This window comes from Crocodylus porosus, unplaced genomic scaffold, assembly GCF_001723895.1.
Source record: "Crocodylus porosus isolate Cpor-Errol unplaced genomic scaffold, CroPor_comp1, whole genome shotgun sequence".
Taxonomy (NCBI): domain Eukaryota; kingdom Metazoa; phylum Chordata; order Crocodylia; family Crocodylidae; genus Crocodylus; species Crocodylus porosus.
In genome coordinates, this window is record NW_017728932.1 from 14,179,497 (window position 1) to 14,201,989 (window position 22,493).

General features: G+C 45.0%; 1 protein-coding gene and 1 long non-coding RNA gene across 8 annotated transcripts in view; one reads left to right on the top strand and one right to left on the bottom strand.

Moving 5' to 3' along the window:
• BCAS3 (BCAS3, microtubule associated cell migration factor) overlaps window positions 1–22,493 on the top strand; it is a 444,448-nt gene that overhangs the window by 409,566 nt on the left and 12,389 nt on the right. For 2 of the 7 annotated variants that reach the window (XM_019545665.1, XM_019545666.1), the window contains 2 exons: window positions 8,596–8,763; window positions 16,649–16,714. In XM_019545665.1, coding sequence (XP_019401210.1) covers window positions 8,596–8,763; window positions 16,649–16,714 — 234 coding nt within the window. Of the gene's footprint in view, window positions 1–8,595; window positions 8,802–16,648; window positions 16,715–22,493 lie in introns of all 7 variants that reach the window. The other 5 variants (XM_019545667.1, XM_019545668.1, XM_019545671.1 and 2 more) reach the window with 4 other exon arrangements.
• LOC109317160 overlaps window positions 16,915–22,493 on the bottom strand; it is a 29,395-nt gene continuing 23,816 nt past the window's right edge. The window contains exon 4 of the long non-coding RNA XR_002102993.1: window positions 16,915–21,534. This is a non-coding gene — a long non-coding RNA (uncharacterized LOC109317160). The remainder of the gene's footprint in view (window positions 21,535–22,493) is intronic.

Below are 22,493 nucleotides of genomic sequence, written 5' to 3' on the forward strand. Positions count from 1 at the left end.
GAGCAGACGTAGCTATAAAGGAGGGACTTAATCCAGGGAACACCTCAAGGGAGTTGTCCCCCTAAAGCCAGTAGAGCTACTTGCCAAGCGTGTTTAGATTTGGACCGCACACAATTATAAGATTGAGTCCTTCTCACTTTAGGAATAAGGCAAAATAAAATCTTTGAGCTCTTCATGGGGTGAGCTATGTGTCTAAATCCCCTAGTCAGCTTTAAAAGTGTCAACTTTTGTTCTTAAATTAACTCAGTCAAAACGTATACCTTTTGTCAACTGGTTAAATTTGGGAATCTATCTATCTATCTATATATATATCTATATATATAGTCTTTTCACATGATTTTCAAACCCCGGGGGGGGGCGGGGGTCCAGAGAACATCACATGAGTTTTTGAGGAAGCATCAAACCTTCTGCCTGCCAATGTGAACTGAGTCTCCGAAAGTTTTGACAGTCACCAGCGATGATAACCCATCACTTTAAAACGTCCAGTCCTTAAGACCAAACTAATTCAAAGGACAGAAGTCTATAGTTTTGTCTTGCAAAGGCGGTGCATGTTTGACCTTCTCAGTCTGCTTTGATCTTGAGAGGCCATAGGGCATTAAAATATACAAGAATTTGATCATTGAAATGGTGGTGATGAACTTGCAACTGTATTTTTTTTTTTGTCCTTTGGAAAAAGAATCTCTCCTGGTAATCAATGTCATTATGAAGCTATGGGAGGTTTTTCTAAGACCAATAATAATTTATAATTAAAGTATGATTCTGATCACTTTTGGTTTGTTTTATAAGGTATATCAAATGTTACGCACTTATTTTATTTCTGAATGTTACTGTATCCTTCAGATTGTGTTAAGGGATTTGATGTTATGTGAGCAATCGTGTCTTTTTTTAATCTAACCTGGACATCTAATTGTCCAAATAATACACAAACAAGTACTCACAGGCTGGGGGATCCAAGGACTCATTAAAAAAGCCAGGGAAATGCTCTGGGATGGATCCTCAGCTGATATAAATTAACGTAGCTTTGTTAACTTCAGGGGAGCCGTGGTGATTTATACCAGCCAAGGATTTCTACCTCATCTTCTTTCTCATGTCTTCAGCTATGTTCAATTACTTGGATCACTGCTTCTAACCTTTAATCAAAACTTAACGAAGGATTGAAATCCTCCTGATGAGGGAAAGTGGGCTTGTGTACATTAGCATAGGCTTCTTTATATAACATGCTGGATAGGCATTTATCATCCACTTCTGGCTGCCAGTTCATAGAGAGAATAACAACCTACTCTTGCTGCCAGCTAGTGGAGTTACTCGGATAGGCAAGGTGGGAGAGGCCTATATTTTTGGTACTTGAAAACTGTAAACTTCAGTCCCCATTGACAGCATCCAAGGGGGGCTACTGAATGTACAGTTTTGGATGTTTTGTGTAGTTCTCCTATACCACATCTTCCCTCAAGGTGTTAAGACCCCTTTTCTCCCTCACTCCCTCTTACATCACCTTTCCAAAGTCGGGGTGGAAGGTTTTTGGGCATCCCATAAAGGAATCCCTTGGATTGCCATAATAATAGTTTAGTTGGCACATTTTATTAGTGTCAGCCTTCACCAGTGCACAGTTTGATACGCGTCACAGAGGGCACGTCTACACATTCATTTATGGGCTTTTGGTAATGCACATTAAATTTAGCACTTCCATGGTGGGGTATTAGAGAAAGGTCCATTAGCCTATTTTAATGCACATTAGCAAAAGAGCATTGGGTTTTTTGTGTGACGGTTTAATGCCCATTAAATAGGCTAATGCGCATTAAAGCGCACGTGTAGACAGGCCCAGAGCCACCTAGATCTGTCTTTCAGCAGCAAGGTGTATTACCACCAAAACTGTCAGTTTGATGGCAAGTGGCAAAGTTGCAGTGGGGGCTCAAGGCAAAGGCAGCTCTTAATAAATACATTAAAGCATTTATATTTTGACCTTACGCCAGACTCGCACTCAGACAGGACAAGCTGGGAGTTGAAAATGTACTTTGTCAAGACTCCTTTGGCTGATCCTGTGGTAAAGCAGGACAGCCTTGCTCTGAGGAAATGCAGATCCTTTAGAAAGGAGAGTAAAAGGTCAAAACTAATCCAAAAGGACAAGCCGTGTATGTCTGTGTGTATATTGGGTTTCACATATGAAATCCAGTCATGATAAAGCTGATGGCTTTAGAAACATCTACTTTGATTAATGAAAACATAGTTCTCATAGACTATGGGTTTCATACTTCAAAGCTCCTCCTGGATTTAGAACTGTAAGTTTTGCTTATTCATATAACGGGCAGGAAACTCTTTTTTTTTTTTTTAATGAATGGGCAGGGGGGTTGTTAAAAAAAGGCAAGATTGCAACATTGGTGCTGCAGAGAAGCCAGATAATCAGGAGGAAAATTAACAAACGGCAGACGTTTCGTTCTGCAGTTTACCATACAGTTTACATTCTTTCCTGTGTGTGTGGTTTTCTCCTTGGGAAGATTTATGCATTTATGAAAATGTCTCGCTGCCTTGGCTCTGCAAATTGCTGTCCCGCTCACACGTTAAAACCCGAGCCATCGCCACAGTGGCTGATCCGCATTTTAAAATCTGAACCATCGCCATAGTAGCCGATGGTTTCTTCGGCCAGTGTTCCTGATGACTTCCTCACTGAATACTTTGCAAAACTCTAGCCAGTGGCTTTGGAGGAGCCAGCTGAGACGTAAGCTCTGCTGATGCTCAGGTTCAAACGCAGCAAGTGCTGTGGCTTTGGCCCTGTAGTGTCCGTTGCCCTGCGATGTTACCTCTGTGGCCGAGGGATGGGAAGGGGAAGGCCCTGGGCAGCGTAACGGGTGGTCTCCCCCGGACAGCAGCACAGAAGCCTTTGATGTGTTTCCTTCACCCAGCCAGCTGCACCCATTTGTCAGCAGTGAAAACACTTGTGGCTTCACTGTATTTAGGCCCTTCGGTGCCACTGCAGGCCTATATTTTACTCTCCCTCCAACACGGGCGCTGGTTTTCTCTGTGCATAAAGGGAAATAGCATTTGCACCTGTAACAAAATGGGCTGCTACTAAGAGACTGGGGGGCGCTCTCAGCCTCAGCTGTCCAGGGTTTCAGCATTTGAGAGGTCTCATCACCTTGTAGGCTAAGCACGCAGACAGCAAAATACACATTAATTAAATGAACAAGCAGGATGCAGGACCGGTGAGTAATGTCCTGTTTATAGCAAAACCACGAGCCATTTTGGAAAAAGAAACTCCGTGGGAGGGAAAGATGACAGGAAAATGGCCTTACTCTCAAATGTGGTCTCGGCGACCACTTCCAAAGCCAATCGCTGACACTTTACCCTTGATTTATTAAAAAGAGAGAGAGAGGGTGAATTGTGGGTGAAGTGCGTCACACGCGAGCTGAAGTGCACGCGCCTCGCGTGAATTAGAAAGGAATCTGCGAGCTAGGGACCGGGGAGAAAAAAGGTAGCATGCTGCTGAGCGTGACCATGGGTGTAGACATTAAGTATGTGGCAGGTCGGGGAAGAGTCCATTTCCTCGACGCTTCAAAAAGGGAATTTGCACAGATCCCTCTTCAAGTAAGTATTAAAGGCTACTGCTTTGTTGCAGTCCCCCTGGAGTAACAAAGTTATGGCATGAAAGTAAATTGGCAACGCCATAGGAAAGTTCAAGCATTAACTTTTAAATGTGATATGCTATAATTCGACTCATTACCTGGGGCAGGGAAGTTCCATACGCGCCCATGGGAACCCGTCTCGTAGCTCAGAGCTTTACAGCCAACTTTTCGACGCTCGTATTGCGGCTACCAAAATTTGCGGTCCAGAATGGGCTGGGACTCTCTTCAAAGACCATCCAAGTCGCTTAATTAGCCAGAGAAGGTAACTGCGCCGTGACGGGAAGCATTTCCTTTCCCTCGGGGACTCTCTCGATAGCACTTCCAGGCTTGGCCTTCTCCGGCCAATGGGAGTGGAGTCGATGTCTCTTTCGGGGACGCATCTTTTATTGGGTAAAATTCGCGGCTCCTTTCCCTTCTCTGTTTACCCTGTTATTTTCCTCATGCTGATGTTGCGGCATGGAAGGTGAGGCTCAAAACTGTCAAACCATTTAATAGACCCATAACTGTGTTTTTGGAGCTTGGATTCTGTTTTGATTTACGGTGCCTTGGAAGGCAGGAAATGGAGCTACTTGATTTCATATTTTAACCAAAGCTGGCCAGAGGTTTCACACACAAAAAGAAAAGAAAATTTCCCCTGGCTTTTGAATGAAAGAATCAGGGTGAAAGATTCAGCTTAGCTATTTGGACTTGGAAAAATAACATACTAGAAGTATTAAAATATTTTGAAATGTGTTTTACTACTAATTTTTTTTTCAGGGAAGAAAACGAGCTGATATGGTTTTCTTGGTATTTGGTTGGTGTCATTAACTGTGAAAATAAAGGAGGTTTCCAAGGTCTTGGGATTTTTTTTCCCCCACTGTGGCACTTAAATTGATTTCCTTCTATACTGAATATCTGAAACCGGTGGAGTGTTATAAGCCAGGCATTTTGGGATGAATAATAACAGAAACCGGCCCACTGGCACATTTGAGGAATTAAGTGAAAGACATAGGTCCTGATTCTGCTCTTACTTGCAATGGGGTAGCTGTAAGGACATCAGTAGAGTTATTAAAATGCACAGCTAGTGGGTGAAGAAAATGAGGTACGTAAAAGCACACTCTGCTTGTAGACTCTTTCTGTTAAAATCGGAGGGGGTCGCACATCTGTATCATGGAGCAGAATTACCCCCAGGCCATCCTGGGGCAGGGTAAACGTACTACAACGGCAGAGCAAGGCGTTTGGACCCCAGCTGCAAACTTAAGATCCAGCTCTGCTTCTTCAGGTTGAGTGTGGCTTGTCATCATGTATTTGTATTATTGCAGATGACTTGGCCCCATGAGTTGGACAGTGGACGTCTCACCCACGTATGGCCGGAGTCACAGTGGTCCCAGCTCTAGTATGTAAGGAAAGAGAGAAACCTTCTGTTCAGTTCAAAGAAGCCAGCCCATATGGCGACAGGCTGGACCCATTTGAAGTCGCAGGAACTTTTCAGATTGACTTCTGCGAAACCAAGATTTTACCCGTCATTTTTGGATGCTGAATTAGTACCTTGCTTTGCTGGTCCCAGATAAATTTCTTGTGCTGGATTGGAGCCTGGTGCATTGCCAGAGAAATGATAGCACTGGATGAAGCATAGCAGAAAAATCTTGATTTCACACATCATGCTCTTATTTTTGTGGCTGTCAGGAAGGTTTCAGCAGTTTGTCAGTAAACACGCCCTTCAGAGTCTGCATTTCATCAAACATTTTGTAATCCCTTTAATCAGCACCATGTTTGTTCGTACCTTATTGGTATTGCCTTTAACTTCTGGCTGCATTGGCGGATTTTGAGAGCAGAATAATGTCTTAAATCATATTCATAAGCCATATCCTGCTCATTGATGATAATTTTGATAAGCTGCCCACTGAAATGCCAGAACTTTTTTGGAAGGCGTGTTGACGAAGAGAGGGTGGAGCAAATAGCAAAATGAGATTATCGATTTCATAAATAGCAGGGATTGGATTAGCCACTCTTAGTTAAAATATGATACCCTTAGCTTGCTTGAGCCACTGGCAGCGGGGCACAAAAGGCAAAGCGTCTCAAGGCTCCTCGGAAATAACGAGTCCATCCGTGAGCTCGCAGCGTCTCAGAACCGTTGTCCAAAAGCTTAAAAATATCCAGGACTGACTTTGATTTCTGAGGCAGTGGCCAGGGAGATCAAAAGGCACATGGCAACTAGGCTTGCTGCCCCTGAAGGAATTCAGGATTAGCTTTCTACCTCGACGCTGGCCAAAAGCAGTGATTTGGGCCTCGCAGTACCAAAGGACCCAGATGTTTGAGATTAGGCTCCATTTCATGCTCCCGCCCAATGTCTCGCCTCCTTAGCTCTTTTGCAGTTCATCTGTGTGTTGCTCCTTATGTGCATTTGGTTTAATAAGCCAGCGTTATAATGAAGTCCGAATCCATTTATGGAGCCCGGCACAGGACATAAAGCTCTCTTTTTCTGTTCTCCTCGGGGTGTTATTCAGAGGGCTGGGTGGGTGACTCAACTTGATGAAACACGTTGCCCATCTTGCACATGTAGTACAGAAAAGGAGTGAAAAGGGTGGAAAAGAGAAAGGCAGAGAGCTGCCTGAGCTTTTTTGAGTTTATTTTACAAGAAAGCTTTCTGTGCAGTTAATCCCCGTAACCTGCATTTACATTAACACTTGCACCTCACACGTTGCTGCTAAAAACTTCTGGCAGCTCTTGGGGCCTGATTGCAGAGGTAATGCTCCACTTGTCTCTTTTGCTCTCGCTCAAGTATCTCTGGAACTGGAGACCAGCGCGCTGCGGAGCTGCTGCTTGTGCATGCATGCAGTCAGCTTGGCAGCGCTTCAAAAGCCATTGGCCTTATTATTCACATGTCTGCTCAGAAGGGCAGAAATTGTTTCGTTTCTTGCTTTCGGAGTAGGAGCTGACGCTGAATAAAGACTAGATCGCTCTAGCACAACAGGGAAGACCTGGAGGAGCTTCCAAAAGTCCTCCCTGCGCCTCATCAGTGTTTGCGTTCGGTAATAAAGGTCCCGTAGGAACTAGCTGGGTCCTTCCATGGACCTCACAACAGGGACTGACGGGGAGCAGGTGAGCGAGGCCGCTCGGGATTCGGCCCCAGTGAGAAACAGTTGTTCGGGGCTGGAAGGGACCTTCCAGATCATGAAGCCCAGCCCCCCTGTTCTGATAAGAGAAGATTAAGCACACACACAAAAGGGGAGGGGGAGCCTGACGACATGGAAACGTCACATCGATTTAAATACAGACTTCCCCAGCCTCACTGCATGTTCTCAAACAGGCTTTATTTGGGGTTTCTTTCTGACAAGCTAGAAGACGGAGAGGTCCATTAATAAGTTGAACTCTTTGGGCATCCCTCCTATAGGCGCAGCCTGGGGCGCGGCCAGAGTTCAAGTGCACGGGTCACACACCAGCCCCAGACCCGGGCCATCGAGGTCTTTTTTAGTGCTGATGGTTGTCTAGTGCCAGGAATCTGCTCCGCAGCCAGGCAAAGAGATAAATCAAAGTTTGCGCACGCTGATGAAATTCAGGAGCCGGAAGTCCCCGTTGCAGCCCATATAAATCCCTGCATGCCAGCCCCTGTGCTTTTGTCCGTGCCATTAGAGTTCAAAATTATCTGCCCCTCTTTGCTGATGTATGGATTAACTGGCTGCCCGAGTGTTTACTAACGGTTATCACCCAGTACTTTGGACGTTATCAGAGGAAGGGACGCCTGCCGCAGGCCTTGGTCTCTCACCCTTTCTATTACCACCTGTCATTGGCAGAGAGTGTGCTGTGAAGCTGTACAGTCACAGCGTACAAGTGTAGATAGTTTCTGACGGCTGATCAAAGGGGAGAACCAAAGGCCTGATAACAAGGACGTGTTTCATGTACTTTTAACTTTGAGAAACATTGGCATTTGCATTTTTTCCCCTCTGTAGGCTGGCAGAAACCAGGCACATTAAATGCTGCATATTCAGTTACCTAATAGTTGAGTAAATGGTATGTGCTTGAAGCAACAAAGCATAACTGTAATCTTGTTCCAAGTGGGAATGATTTAAAGTAGGCCTTCACAGAAGACTTGCTGTATAATAAAGTCGAATAATTTTAATTTGTACTTTGAAGTGATCATGGATTCAGAATCTAATCTTTGCATTTAGGAGAACATCCTGTACTATTTTGATTTAGGAAACAACAGCAAGTTAAGGAATTATTTTAAGCGTCTCTTCTAGATACTTTAACTCCATCTGAGCAGCCAATATCTTCAGTACTGTATCACTGATTAAAGGGGCCCTGCTAAGCCTAATTTGGCCTAAAATGTCATTTTTGTAGAAACACAAAAAAATTGCAGAGATCCTTAGACCAAGGAGAGAAGTCCCCGCTCCACCCCCTGTTTTTTATGTATTTATTTTTTTAATTCCAGCCGGGAGATATTTTCCAAAACCAAATTAACCTTCCCCTTCCCACTCCAAAATAGTTGTTGGTGGCCCAAATATATTAGTGTCGAATTGACCCATGAAAGTAAAATGGATTGCAAATTGTGGCTTTTAGCAAAGATGAACTGGGTTCGCTAGGAAAGAACGTAGTTCATCTACTGCACAGGGGAAGAAAATACAGATTGTTTTTAAAAACTGGTTATAGTCTTTTTTTTTTTTTTTTTTTAAATAAATGGGGATATGAATCTGTTTCATTTGAAGCAGGATTTTCCCTAGTGTAGTTCTGCTGACTACAAAATTTAACCTGACAGTTAAAAGTGTTGCTTTTGAATGGCCCAAGATTTTATATTCGTTGTGGCTGTTTGTCGATGCATGTTTTACCATTGTGATTTCAATGAATGGGCCAAACCCCCGCTTCCAGGTACATGGTGAGCGCCTGACCAAAATGGCGCCTCCTCTCTCATAAATTATCACCGTGCGGACAAGTCGCGGGACAGCACTTCGGTGTTGGTGCCTACCCTCGCCAATGCGTGTCTCCTGTTTTTTTGTTCAAGGTGCCTTTGATCGGAGCGTGACCCTGCTGGAAGTCTGCGGGAGCTGGCCGGAGAGCTTCGGTCTCCGTCACATGTCTTCCATCGAGCACACCGAGGAGGGGCTTCGGGAGCGTCTGGCTGATGCCATGTCCGAGTCGCCCAGCAGGGACATAGTGGGATCAGGAACAGGTACAAAGAAGAGGTGTGATCAGAGATCACATACAATGGTGATTTGTTTTTTTTTTTAAACTCGTTACAGTTTTGCTTTCCTTTTTTCTTTGGTGGTGGTGGTGAGGGGCTTCTGCACACCCGGGTGTTGTCCTTTAGAGAGAGAACATGACGAAGGGACAGAATAGGGCCAGTCCTCGAGGTGCCTTTCAAGGCAACGCCAGCCTGCTGTGGTCTCGTCCTGTGGCGATGAGCCCCCCTGAGCATCAGATGCTTCCTGCACGCTGCTGCTCGTTCATTCCACAATCAAAACAATGTTTCAATTAGGATTTGTGTGTGTAATTATGTGTTCTGCATAAAGCCGCTGTAAAGTGCTGGTTCTGTAATCCAAATTAATCCATCTTCATCACTGTCCATTATATTGATAAATCACACCATCTATTTACATAAGCGGAATGGCACTTCCAAGATTATGCTGCTCCTAGGGGGCCCGGGGATAGGATACGTTATGCAACGTTAACGCTCTGAGTTTATGATGTTTTTATTTTCTTCGTTCTTGTCGACTGTTCTAAAAATACCCTCTAGTAGAAAAGCCGCATCCATCTTTGGTCCATGCCCCATTTGTGTTGAGACCGGCAGCTAATATCAGTGGTAGCTTCTAACATCAGCTGCCAATTCACTTGTCACTGTGTTGGCAAGATGCCTGGGAAATGAGAATGAACTACGCCAGTAATGACCTAACATTGTAGCCTACTGACATCCTATAAGGGCCCTGTAGACTGGAAGCGCTCTTGTTTTCAGCTCTATCCCTGGGGGACTCCTGAGGGTTTTTCATTACACCAACCTCTCTTTAGTCCCCTTTGATCATTAGTCCCACTTTAGAGCACTGAACTTGAGCCCCATCAGTCACTGTTGAGGAGCACGAGACGATCCATCCGAGCTTTGCCACCATGGTGCCGCCAGCTCCTGCCGTCTTGAGGAAGACGATGCTGAGAGTGGGAAATCAGGCCTTGACCTCCGTCATGTTGGCTCAGATAAATAACGTGGTTGCTGGGTTGGTTCAGAAACAACCTTTATATCCCGCATTTGAAATTCCTGAACCGTTTCCATCCTTGCCTCACTTATCTGCTACTGTTGAGTGAAGATGGGATCAAATTAGTTGGTAGTTGACAGAAAGGTGTAGTCGAAGCACCAGTCCCAGGCTCCCATTCCAGCACTGGTATTTATTCTCGCTTACTTGCTCTCCTGGACAAGTCATTTTGACTCGGTTCCCTCATCTGAAGGACAAGGATAGCAGCACTCGAAAGGGTGGCTCTGCAGCTTAATCAGCCCAATCTACCAAGTGCTCTGAGCGGACAAATGCTTTATATGTTGAATTGCTCATTGACACCAGCCACTGGAAGTTCAGAAGAGCAACCTCTTCCCAGCCTGTGTGCTTGGCAGCTCTCTCCCAGCCTGTTGTAGGACAATGGCTGCTCTAAAGGCCAAGGCAATGTACAAAGGTTAGGTACAGGTGGCTAATGACACTGCAGTTGGTGCAGACTGGTCCCTGGCCCTCACCTAGGTCTTAGACAGGCCTTAGTGACCCTTGAGAAAAGGGGCCAGGTTTTCTTCCGTGACTGCTTTTGCACCATGCATCCAGTGGAGTAGCTTGGCTCTAAAACTGGCTTGAGTGGCCTAGGGAGGAGCTATCCTAATTTGAGGAGGCTCTTCCAAGCACTGTAAAGGCAACGTCGTAGCTCAAACACCACTCAGCCTCCCTGCTACCAGCACAGCAGGGAAAAAAGAGAAATGACTAGCAATAAGGGCAGCCTTGTTGGAAGGCCTCTGCCCTTTGCCCTTAGCTACACGGGGCTCTTACAACCTGACGATGTATCTACAGCCATCATTAAGCTGCAGGAGGGTCAAGGGACTGCAGAAGTGAAATGAAAGCCATCTTTGCACACACCTCCTTGTCTTGCACTCTGGCCTGCTTAATTCGGATCTAGGACCTGGCTCACAAGCACGGGAACTGCAAGAGCTCTGATTGGAAAGGGTCAAAAATATAATCTTCTCATTTACGAGAACCTCTGCGTGCAGGACCGCTCCATGGTTAAGGGTAATTTCCCTGGAGCCTCGTGCTGTAGAAACTGATGCATGTTACTTAAGTTACCGTAAGCGCTCCCAAAGACTGTGATGTTTGCACGTGGTAAAGCAGACAATAAGCAAGTGACGTGGGGCTCTGCCGTCCTCTCAGTTTCATCAGTGCAACCCTGTTGATTGGGGGGGGGGCAGCTCCGGTGGGGTTTCATGGATGCAACTAAGATGAAAAGTAGACCCACGATCTGTAGACTGCAGAAGTGCTGTAAGGCTGAAAGCAAAGGTGAGCCATGTTCAGAGGGAAGCTTTCATTGAGCTGACGGTCATCCTGAGAGACTTTTCCCTTCTTCCCTCTTCCCCCGCGCCAGGCACGTAGGGCATTTATACACATACGTTTTCACGCCGCGACGCACCAGAGAGCCGGCGCGTCAGAGCAGACTTGATTAATCAAGCTGACGCACGCTGTGCTGCATCACATGCAGTTATATGAGCAGCAAAATGTGCGTCCGCGCACAGAAAATGATGTGTTTTAGTGCCAAAGCATGCCGCTGCCATTTTCTCAGCGCTGACTCGCATTTTGTGGCTTATACAACTGCATGTGCTGCAGCGCCCGGTGCTTTTAGAAGTGGCCGGCATTGCGGTGCAAGCGTGCGTACAAATGCCCTTAAACCTTCACGTAGATCAGGTTTCTACAGAGGAAAGTACGTGCCACTTGTAAGCACATCGTAGCTCAGGAATGGGCAATGTGGGCATTACCCAGCTTTCCTGTGATTTATTGTAGGCGTGACCTCTCTACCCCCTTATTGTTATGTTCTCTACTTTTTTTTTGTGCCTATTACAGGATTTTCTCTAATCAGTAATAGATTTTCTTCTCAGGAAAGGGGACTCTGAGCGGCAATCCTGTCAAATTGGCCGTGATGCAGATGAGCAAAACAGGTTGCTGAGGGCTCTCTGTTCCCAGTCCTTATCAACGCTTGAACTTATCCCCCTTGCCAGTCCTCAGTGGCTTTGTGTAGTATTGTATCCCACGCCGTTGACACGTGGAAGACCCCATTTGCTCAGGGTATCATCCAGCATCATTAACGCGGGGTGGTTGTTCTCAGACAGACTGGCAGCCAGCCATTTGCCAGACAGCTGTGTATCACATTAAAGCATTAGCATCTATATGTTGGCTGGCAAGTAGAAGAAAGATGAATGGAGGGTCGATTGCCCCTGATCTGAAAAAGCAGTGTCCTTGTTGGCTCGTAGGAAGAAGCATTATTGTAAGTGCCAAGAAGCTGCCCACATCTTAACAGACCTAGGCTGAACTAACTGTCTTTAAAAAAGCCCCAGCATATTTTAGCATGGCTCTCACTTGCTAGAATTCCCTTCTGCCCAGTCAGCTGGATTGAGCGATGGCAAGGATGTCTGCACTGAGGAACACCATACATTGGTTTCCTTGCACACCCGATCACTTTCTATATGATTACCGATTCCAAATAAGTATTTATAGTTCTGCACTGGACCCCAACTGATATCATGGATCATCCCCAGCTCAAATTATCCTAGAAGTGACTTGTTTGGACTTGAAGTGATGGGTTTAATCCTGGTCGATGCTCTGTGAGTTCTTTCCTGGTGCAAAGTTTAAAAGTGATCTTAAAAACATTTCCTGAAATGCCTCAAAATCTGACGTGAACCAAGCACAAGAATAAAAGCAGCTCGCACAGAGTCAAAAAATTACATGCTGCTGCTTTGGGCTCAGTACCAGTGGGTGGACAGAAGTAAAAATGGACAGCAGAAAGAACAGGGAGACATTACCAAGTGCTCAATTGTCTCTGACATGCACTTAATGGCATGAGATAAATAGATTCTTTTAATGCCTTAACTGTTAGGACATAGCTGGCATGTAGATTTATATAGTAATCAGGATTGATACAATAAAATAGTACAGATGAAACACACGCTCACAATCCAGAGGTCCATTTTATGCCGTAGATATTGAATAATGAATTCTTGGTTTCTTACCTACCCCATTTTTTTGAAATGCAGCAGCAGCGCTGTATTATTTGGTCAGTAGTGCTAGATACTTGTTAGTTAACAGCAGTCAGCGTAGCTTCTGGTGGTATCAGAAAGCATCAAACTGGCAGACATTAGGAACATGAGAAACAATCATGCGCTGGCAGGGAGATGAGCTAGATGGCCGAATGAGTCTTTTCCATCTATGAGTCAGGCTGGATGCCAAGGGCTGTCGGACAGTGGATGGGAGAAGAACCAGGTCTGGAAAAGGACCAAAAAAATCTACTTTCTATATGACTTGAATGATAGCTCTAGTCACACAGCAAGTCAACTTGATTGGGAAACCAGCTTTCGTCCCTGTTATCCAATTATCCAGACAACCCGTGTCTATCTTAAGTGGAGTCTGTTGTATATAAGCTGTCAGCCCGGATACACATTTAATTCCAAAAAAAGGCGTAAATTGGCCTAGATGCAAAAAAGCCAAAACAGATGTTTTTGCCATTGCAATTTTTGTTAAGCTCTGACTAAAAAAAAATCAGCCCATGCAATGTTTGTGGTCAGTGCCCTCTCTTGTTTACAAAGTTTCATTTTTGAGCAGCCACAACATGTATATTGGAAATACAGCTCCTGAGCTTGTGTCGTGGCTTCCCCATGGCATTTAAAAAAAAATAAAAAGTATTGCTGACACTTTGATTTATGGAGGGGTGTCTGTCTCAAGGAGAGAAGTCTCTATAAAACTATTGAGCTCAGCTTTGTCATGCAAAAATTGCCAGCCAGTGTAAGAATTCCCCCCCCTCCCCCCGAAAAATAATTGTGGCCAGTAAATCCATTGATATGCAAGCCCTTGGCATGCGCATTTGATAAGCTTCCAAATGCTATATAGATCATAGTCCATCATGTATAGATGGACCATATAACCGCAGTCCCCCAAAGTGTATTTCTTTGTGGTTGATTTTCTTTCTTCCATTGAGTCACGGTTGAAGACTTGATGCTACCGTTCATTGCCAGGGGCCTGTTATTCTACCAGATGCAGTACTACCAGTGAATTGTTGCCAAAGTCAGTGGAACCATATAGGGGTAGAATCTGGCAATATATAATTTCAAGTTCACATCAATATGCTCATCTGCTAAAACGTCTCCATTACATTGTGTATCTTGGCCTAAATATGATATGGTTGACCCATATTCACTTTATATTGACCAAAAATATAATCATTCACGTGATCTTGCAAACCTTGGAACCCTTTCCTAGCTGCGTATTTGTAAGCTGTTTCTTTGGAGGCACACGTGCTTTCTTACACGTTGGGAAATACGCAGTGCCTTGCATTCGTTCACTCTGCATCCCAGGTTGCACAGCCAAAGACAGTTTCTCTCTTTTAATCTGGGTCCCTCACCAGGAATAGAGCAGGCTTGAGCTAAAATCCTGTATTCAAACAACAAGCCCCACATCTTGTGTCCAGCTTCAGTAAGACATTTTGCCTAGACTAAGTTTTTATCACAGCCATCATTATGGTCAAGAAACCTCATGAAATTAGTACAGAACAGTAAGAATGTGGGGTTTAGTGTAGAATGGAAAAGGGCATGTTTTAAGTCAATTATAAGGTGACTAGAACTGAGACATTGATTTTTCTTATGCAAAGCCCTAGACTCAATCAAATAGCAATTTTGGAAGTTTCAGAATAGAAACTCTGAGCAAAAAAGCACAGAGAGGGATTTTTGTGCATGTCCCACAGGAGGAATCTTTTCTGGATTCCTTCCGATCTCCAGGAACCATCTCATAATCCGATGAATGAAGTTGGTTTGATTGAAGCTCGTAGTCTGCCTCAACCTCCTAATCTGATTAATGGAATGAGATAAATGGAGCCAACAGCCCCCTTTTTTATTAGCGATTGGCCCTGGCCAGGACCCTGGATCTGAGTTTTAGGAGAGCTCCAAAACTGAACTTGTGACTGCCTTGTTGTTACAGCCCCCTGCCCCAGACCCCAGCACCTGACATAAGGGAAGCTGTCTTTGAGCCCTTATGTGAATCTTGTATTTTGGGTCCATCTCTAAAGTTTAGACATGAAGTCCCAAGCGTTGCTGTGCACATTTATTCACTTCAAAAATGTGTTTGTCTCGCTAAAATCGACAAGCAATGAGCCTCATCCCTGCCCATCCCAGCTTAATTCAACTCCTCTGATGTTGCACTGCTTCTCTAGAGGAAGAACAAGTAGGTCGTGAGCCGTGGGTGAGAAGACGTGCGGATGAGTAGACACCTGGGTTTCGATGTGTATCCAAGGAATGGGCTAGGCGCAGCGATACAGTGTGCGTGATAAATGGTTAAAATAGGATCCCCCTCCACTCCCCCCCACCCCTTTTCTTCCTTTGACTGAGGTGATGTTGTTCCTTCGTCTTCTCGGCCTCTCTCAATTCCAGCCTTGAAGTGGGAAGCAGGGAGACAAGAATTCAGCATAATTGATTTTCCCTATAAAAAGCATTTTAGATAATAAGATCTCTGCATAGATTCGGTGCAAAAAAGAGCTTGGGCAGCAAGTCCACAGGCATGGCAGGAAACATTTGTACTAAAAAGTGGCCTTTGAACTTTTGAGGCATTTAACCCAGGCTCGGAAACCGAATCTTGCTCTCAAGAGCACAGTACGATTACTCCCTCCCAAAGCTCATTTTAAACGATGTCTTTTGATATGTTTTAATATATTAGCCTTCTTAAGGCATACAGCTTTCAAAGCCCTGCCTAGGATGGTCACTCATTTACCACTCTTGCATCCCAAAGGGGTTGTCGTTCACATCTCCCAGCGGCGTAAGGGACTCTAGGGACAGCCTTCGCACTCTGCAGACATCGGCGTGCGACTCCCAGCATTGCAGCCGGCGGAAATGGGTGTATTTTAACTTGCAGCTGTGGAGCTGCACTGATTTCTGCCGGCTGAGGATTGGCCCGGTTTATCAGACTGCCTGCACGCGCGTCTCTGTCCGCAGACGTACGTTATTTAGTGCAGCCTGATAGCTTTTTAATACAGCCCTTTAATGAGGGCTGTTTAACTTGACGACAAAGTTTCATTTCTTCAGTGTGATTTCCCACCCCCCCCCTGTTGTTGTCGTTGCCCTCCCCGTGCTTTCATTTTATATAGGGTCTGCATGTTTTTATCTCCACCCTGTATCTGTTTTCATGGGCTTTATGTCTCCACGCACAGAATATGTGCATCTGTCTTAGCTAGTAAGCTACATATGTCCTGCTAAGTACATCAGATACCCTCATGCTGACTTACCGCTGTCTTCGTCCCTGGACCAAACGAGCCGCTTAAGTGTGCATTTTATGTGATTCTCCATAACCCTTCCCAAAGCAGACCCCTTGGATAGCACTGCCGGGCCAGCAGAGGCATTTTTAATAACTGTTTCCAAATCCGTGGACTCTTGGCTATCAGCTGCTTTGAAACCTGCCGGGGACGCTCCAGCCATAGTCTGCCCAATGAGCCATTTCCTCCCAAGCTCCCCTTAGACGCACAGACCTTGGAAAAGAGCTACAGTATCTTTTGACTGAAGTTTCCTTGGGGTTATTGAGGGGAGCTCTGAAGGGAGACAGTATTGATACTGAAATGTTTTCAATGTGAAATTGGGTGCATTGCCATTCGGAGAAGCAGCCGTAAATGCGGGGACGCTTCCAAAGAGGGTCAAAATGCCCACCGACAAACGTGGCTTTCTACCATTCGATAAGGTGGCGGTCAACTGCATTTCTTGATAATCGCTTGTTGTTTGGGGGAAAGTCCGTTCTCTTCTTTCTTTCTTTTTTTTTTTTTAAAGGGTTTTTTTTTAAAGACCTATTTTATTTTTGATGCAGACACAGCCGTTGAAGTAGCAGTAAAAAACATCTCCACAAAGAGGCACATGGCTTTGAAATGTTTTGGTATGTAACATAACTGTATTGTTCTCAGGTCTTAACTTTTGCACAAAGACTATTTCTCCATGTTTTGACAAAGCAAAAACCCTGGGTCAGATTGGAAAAAGGTTTGAAGCAATGCCCGAGCCATACAGAATATCATAACAAAGGGACGGGTGGGGGGAAATGTGAACGTTTTAAATCATTTCACAAGTCACATTGTTGTATCTCTCTTCTTAACTGAACAAGAGTTTCTTTGATTTTTTTTTTTTTAAGTCAAATTTAGGATTCTGCTGTTCAGAGCAGGGAGGTCACAAGGCCCTAATGCATTTAGCATTGACTGCCCTCTCTTGTAGTGCGTCTATTAGTCAGTAATTTGATTTGTACCTATTCATTTGCAGTCCCTGCAGGAGCTCTGAGCTGGCCCCAAGTATAATTGGTGCTGTCTCTATTTTTACATCATTAGATTAGCCCCGACTCCTGGCCACTTGTTGTCTGCGCTTGTCTGTCCATTTATACAACCTAATGTAACACAAAATTCATTACTGATCACATTACTTTCAACTCTGAAGCCAGCCTTGTGATAAACATTTGGTTAACCCTTTCTTGCCAGCCTGCGGGCCGGGAGGACAAATGCACTTTTCCTGTGCAGGAAAATCAATACCGTCATGAAGCAAAGTGCAGTGCCATTTCTAGATTTGTCATTCCTCTTGGAGAAAGGAACGGTGGGATGGCGGAGGGGGTCGGGAAATGTCTGAGTTGATTCACCGCCGGGCTGTACGCTCGCATCACCAGCTTGTGCGCGGAGCAAGCTCAGCCGTGCCCTTTCCGGTATCATAGGAAGAAGCAGGCCCATATAGGGCGAGCACTTAATTTGAAGCTTAATTTCTTAATCATTGTTCTCCAAGTGTTTCAGATCTTCCATGCGGGCTGTAATCAGGTTACAAAATGATTGGAACTGGACATTTCCCTTCCGTTGCTTTGTCTCAAAGCAGTTAGCAGGCAAACAATTGACTTTCTCCTAAGAGATTTGTTGTTGTTGGTTTTTTTTAAGCGATTAAGTAAATTATTTTCCTTACCACAAGACACCAGCATTTCATCTGAGATGGTAAGCAGCCTGCCTTTTAGCTTGGCTTTGCTCATCTGCGTTGATGTGCACTGGGGACCTTTTAAAGCAACAAGCTTTTTTGCATCCTTGGGGCTCTTGACATTGATTTCAGTGGGAACAGGAGCACAGAGGTGCTCTCTTGTGTCTCATCCTGCAAGGGGCCTTTTAGTTGCATCAGGCCCTTGGAAGGCATTTGCTATTTAATCAAGCCTATTTCTGTATTCCCCAAACCTGTTGGGTTTTAGTAGGCCTCTAAGTTCTTTTTTTGAATCATGCTGCCCGGGTTGAAAAGCATTCATTTTATTAAACCTTCCCTTTACGAGCCAAAGCCAAAGCTCTGGAAAATGAGATGGGGGCCACTTCTGCGCTAGCCACGTGCAGTCGACTGTTTTGTGTAAGAGGACTTTCCCTGTCTCTGCTCCCTACAGTTTTTTCGAAGCCTCTTACAAGTGTTTGCATGAAGGACACAGCGTGGGGCAGGGGAAATATATGTTTCTAGATAGGCGTAGATGGAAGTTTATACAGGTGTTTTATATGCCAAATCCTATTCTGGGTGGCAGTGTGATAGAGGAGTGAAGGCAAAGCCGGCACACAGGTCCTGCAGGCCCAGACATAAGCATGAATTTTTAAGCAATAACAATGTGTGCGTATGCCATCTACTAGCTGGCACGTGCTGCTGGCAGCGTCGTGGCACAGTGGGAGGGGTGTCAGGGGACCGACCTTCTGCTTCCAGCTCTGCCACTGACCTGTTTTCTGCTATCAGGCAACCATGTGCACCTTGGTTTTGCCAGCTATAGGATGGGGACAAATCCCCATTTAGCAAAGCAATTTGAGATCAGCAAAGAACATGCTACTTAAGTGCCATGGGCCTAGTTCATCCCAGTGCTACCTTCAGTGTACGTCACTCTGCAGCCGTTGAACCCGCTGCACCAACATCACTGCTGTTTAGTAATGCAGTGAAGAGTCATGCCCTTAGCAGTCTTTTGCCTGAGGACATGAAGCTCAGGCAAGCAGGCTCCTCTGCTGGATGGAGGGATCTTGCTTAAACCGTGCAAAGTGGCTGCCAGAACCCTCTTACCCTTTGCATGGGTGCCCCAAAAGTGGACAGACTACTGCGGTTCGGCTGCTGTTGGAGGTACGTCTCAAAGGGGCCACACAAGGAGACTGCATCCATCGCAGGCGTACCCAGACCAGTGGGAGCAGACTGTAACTGCTGCTATAGCCCAGGCAGCAGATGGTTCCAGCGCTGATGGTACTAGGTGTGCAACAGAGACAAGAAAAAGCCCAGAGTGATTTATCTCAACAGAGACCTTACTTACAGATGCAGTCATTCAGCCTTGTGCTACCTCTCCTGGCACTTCTTGAAGGCGTGGGATTTGTCTTTTCTGGATGTGATGCTATGAGTCTGATGCCAGCAGGAGGTGCTGTCTCAGCTAGGGTCCGAAAACCACCAGCTCCCCTTGAATTCAGTGTTGCGCTCCAGATATGAAAATATTTCCCTCCCTCCATTCCTCTCAATCACATGTAAAATATACAGCAGTAGACTTTTATTCATTAACGTTTATGGGGAAATGTTAATATTAAACCATAAGTGCAAAGCCATATCTTATTGAATTCTTCTGCTGTGTTATTGAGAGTAATTACATTTTGCATTTAAATAAAAACCAGATGATGTTCAGGACAGTCAGACAAGCATTCTGTAAGTGAGAATTTATCTTGCGATCTGGGTAAACAATGTCTCATCATTTAACAGTTATTATAAATAATGGGTTTTTAAGCACTTTGCTGGGAGTTCATATTGGCTCCACACGGGTTGCATGGAGAGAGAATTCAGTGACATCTTGCAGGCATCCGGTTAGGAGAAATCAGATCCTGAGCTCTCGTTTCAGGCAGTTGCTTTTTTTTTTTTTTATTCTGCTCTGTTTATAATCACTAAATATTTTATGCTACTGTCCCTTGACAACAAAAAAAAAATGCAGAGATAATTCTTGAAGCGCTCTGCAAGCGGAAAAATCAGCCCTGCTGAAGTGACACCATTTCAGCAGACGTGGAGCTTGTTTTGGGCCATACGATAATACCGCACAGGTGGTGGTTTTAGATGGAAATTTCAAAAGAAACCCTCATCTCCGGCCCTCGTTAGGTCAAAGGGCCTCAGCCTCTTTTGCCAAGGCTGACATTGAGTTAAAAGGGATTTAAAAAAAAAAAAATTCTCCCTGTTTTGCTAGTATGACATTATATTACACCAAATGCCACGGCAGTACATAGATTGGAGGGCGATTAAATGTTTTAAAAAATAGAGTGGAAAAGACATTTCCCTTCTGGTTTATTTACCTTTTTTTGCACTTCGTTCATGGGAGACAACGAAAGTAGACGAGTCTGTCTCACGTTTGCTGCTAGCCAACTTCTAACGTTTCACTTTATGGTTCCTCGTACATTAGCGGGATTCTGGTTCTCCGAGATTTGGTTACCCGGGGCACTCTTTCCTCATAAATAGCAAAAAGCCTCTGCTTCTTTAAGTCTCTAAAGTGATCTCTCACTTGGCATGCTGCACAGCCCCATAAAGAGGGAATTGTTTTTTTCCCCTGCTGATAGAAATAGGTAGTACAATGGGCGAGCGTTTTAAAACAGCCATTCACAGTTGTTGAGTATGAGTGAAATTCTGCCCCTTTGAAGTCCCTGGGAGTTTTGCCATTAACTTCGGTGGGGCCAGGATTTCACTATAGGGGCCCGATGCTAACCCCTTTGAAGTTGATGAGACAGCCTCCTTTAAACGGGCTTTGCATCAGGCCCTGAGTTTGTATCCATGTGTTGCTGCTGGTGTTCGTGTTTAAGGGCCAGTTGGTGCCTTTTTCTGGTATTGTTTTATGGGGTGAGAAGCAAGTGGAGTAATACTACAGCTTGCACTCTGGAAAATTTTAGGAAAGGCCCCTTCGGTCCGTGCATTCCTGGTTCAGATAAGGGATTTGCAAAGCATCTTACACAAATGCGTATAGTTGTCAAGAAAGGTAGCCCAGGCCATCATGCTGCCCTGGGACTCGAGGGGTGGCCTTACCCCGTATGCTGAACAGGGCTGTGAATACCCACAGCTTCCCCAACAGGAGGGGGCATCCCATCTTCCTGCTTCATCTGTCCCCTGGAGACCTTCCCAGCAAGTTCTTCAGACTGAGGCTGGGTGGTCAGGCAGAAACCACGTCTGAAGATGATCATTAGGAGACCGAAAGACTCAGTGGCTTTCCTCCCCCCATGCACGCGCACACTTGCACAGTGGGAAGCACGTATGGGTGGAAGACTGGAATTGCAGCCATCATTCTCCATCCTCTTGCAGGTCTGAGCTCCCACTTACACGGGACTCAGGGGCTGCTTTATGCACATTTTTTAAAGCAGCATAACTGATCTAACGCTCCATTTAAATTACATGATGACCATGTCTTGCCCTGACAAGTCTAGGCCACGCTTGCGGAGGGCTGCTGGCTGCCCATTCAAATGCAGGTGAAGACCATGGAGGAAAAAAAATAGCAGCCAGCCATCGTTCCTTATCCTTGCTGTGCTGCGCCCTGACGTCAGACTGAACCTGAAGAGCTTGAAATTACTTAAGTTGCTTTTTCTGTGGGATGTAGCTAGAGGAATTCCTTGGTTGTACATTAACTCTTTGAGACTTCACACAAGAGTTATTTCCAGCTTGCAGGCTCCTTTGGTCTCAACTTCATTCACCGATTTGGCCGTGTTTTAAAATGACCAACTGAAAAAAAAAAAAAGAGAAAGGAGACTAATACATTGAAATCAATACATGAATGATTTTAAAAAGGTTTTCTGAGGAAATGTATATCATTCTTGAAACAGCTGACAGCTGCTCTTGGCTTTCGGAAGAACAAATCGAGATATGCTGTGCTGACACCTGAGTTACAACAGATCGAATTAGGCTGCTTCCATGGAAGCTCCTTTGTATGTGCATAGTCAAGGTCAGACTTCGGTGCTACCCTGGTCAAAACTTAACCAATTAATAAAAAGGATAGAGGTGGGATTTTGTTGCACGTGTTTTAAGGCATCTTTTAGTTTCTGCCTACAAGTAAGTGAGCTCCCACCTTTTTTTGCAGACAGGGTCAGGTCCTTACACCAAGGTCAACCACTTATTGTAGGTGTAGCTGTATTTGCGGGCCTGCAGAATGGAGCATTTTGGCGAATCAATGCATCTTTAGAAAAACTGAGCTGCTTCAAGAAGCCCTGTCAGCTCACTATGTTAACCACAGATTCACGGGAGAAATGTTGGGTTTCTGATAGAGCAGAAGCACAGGTGTTTGTCTCTGTCCGTCCCAGCCATGAATTACCTTCACTTGCCAGCAAAGAGGAGAACTGTTTGTATGAAATAAGTTCAGACGTGCCCCCCACTTCTCAGCGCTTTCCCGCAACCTGTTTAGACCCACACAAAAATGGAAATTTGAGTTTAAGTATGTGAATATGCAATTTAAGGTTTCTGAGTGAGACTAAACCCAGGGTTGCAGGAAAACGATGAGAAAAACCTCATCCTAATGAAATGTCCACCTTTATTTTTGAGTTTCAAGAGAGTCAGTTCGCTTCAGTCGGCAACAAAAACCAAATTCTCAGCAGATGAAACATGGGTGTTTCAGCGATAGTATTCTCCATTATGCTGTGTTGGGATCTGGCCTCTTGAAACTTTTGACTGCTTCTTCAAAACCCAAA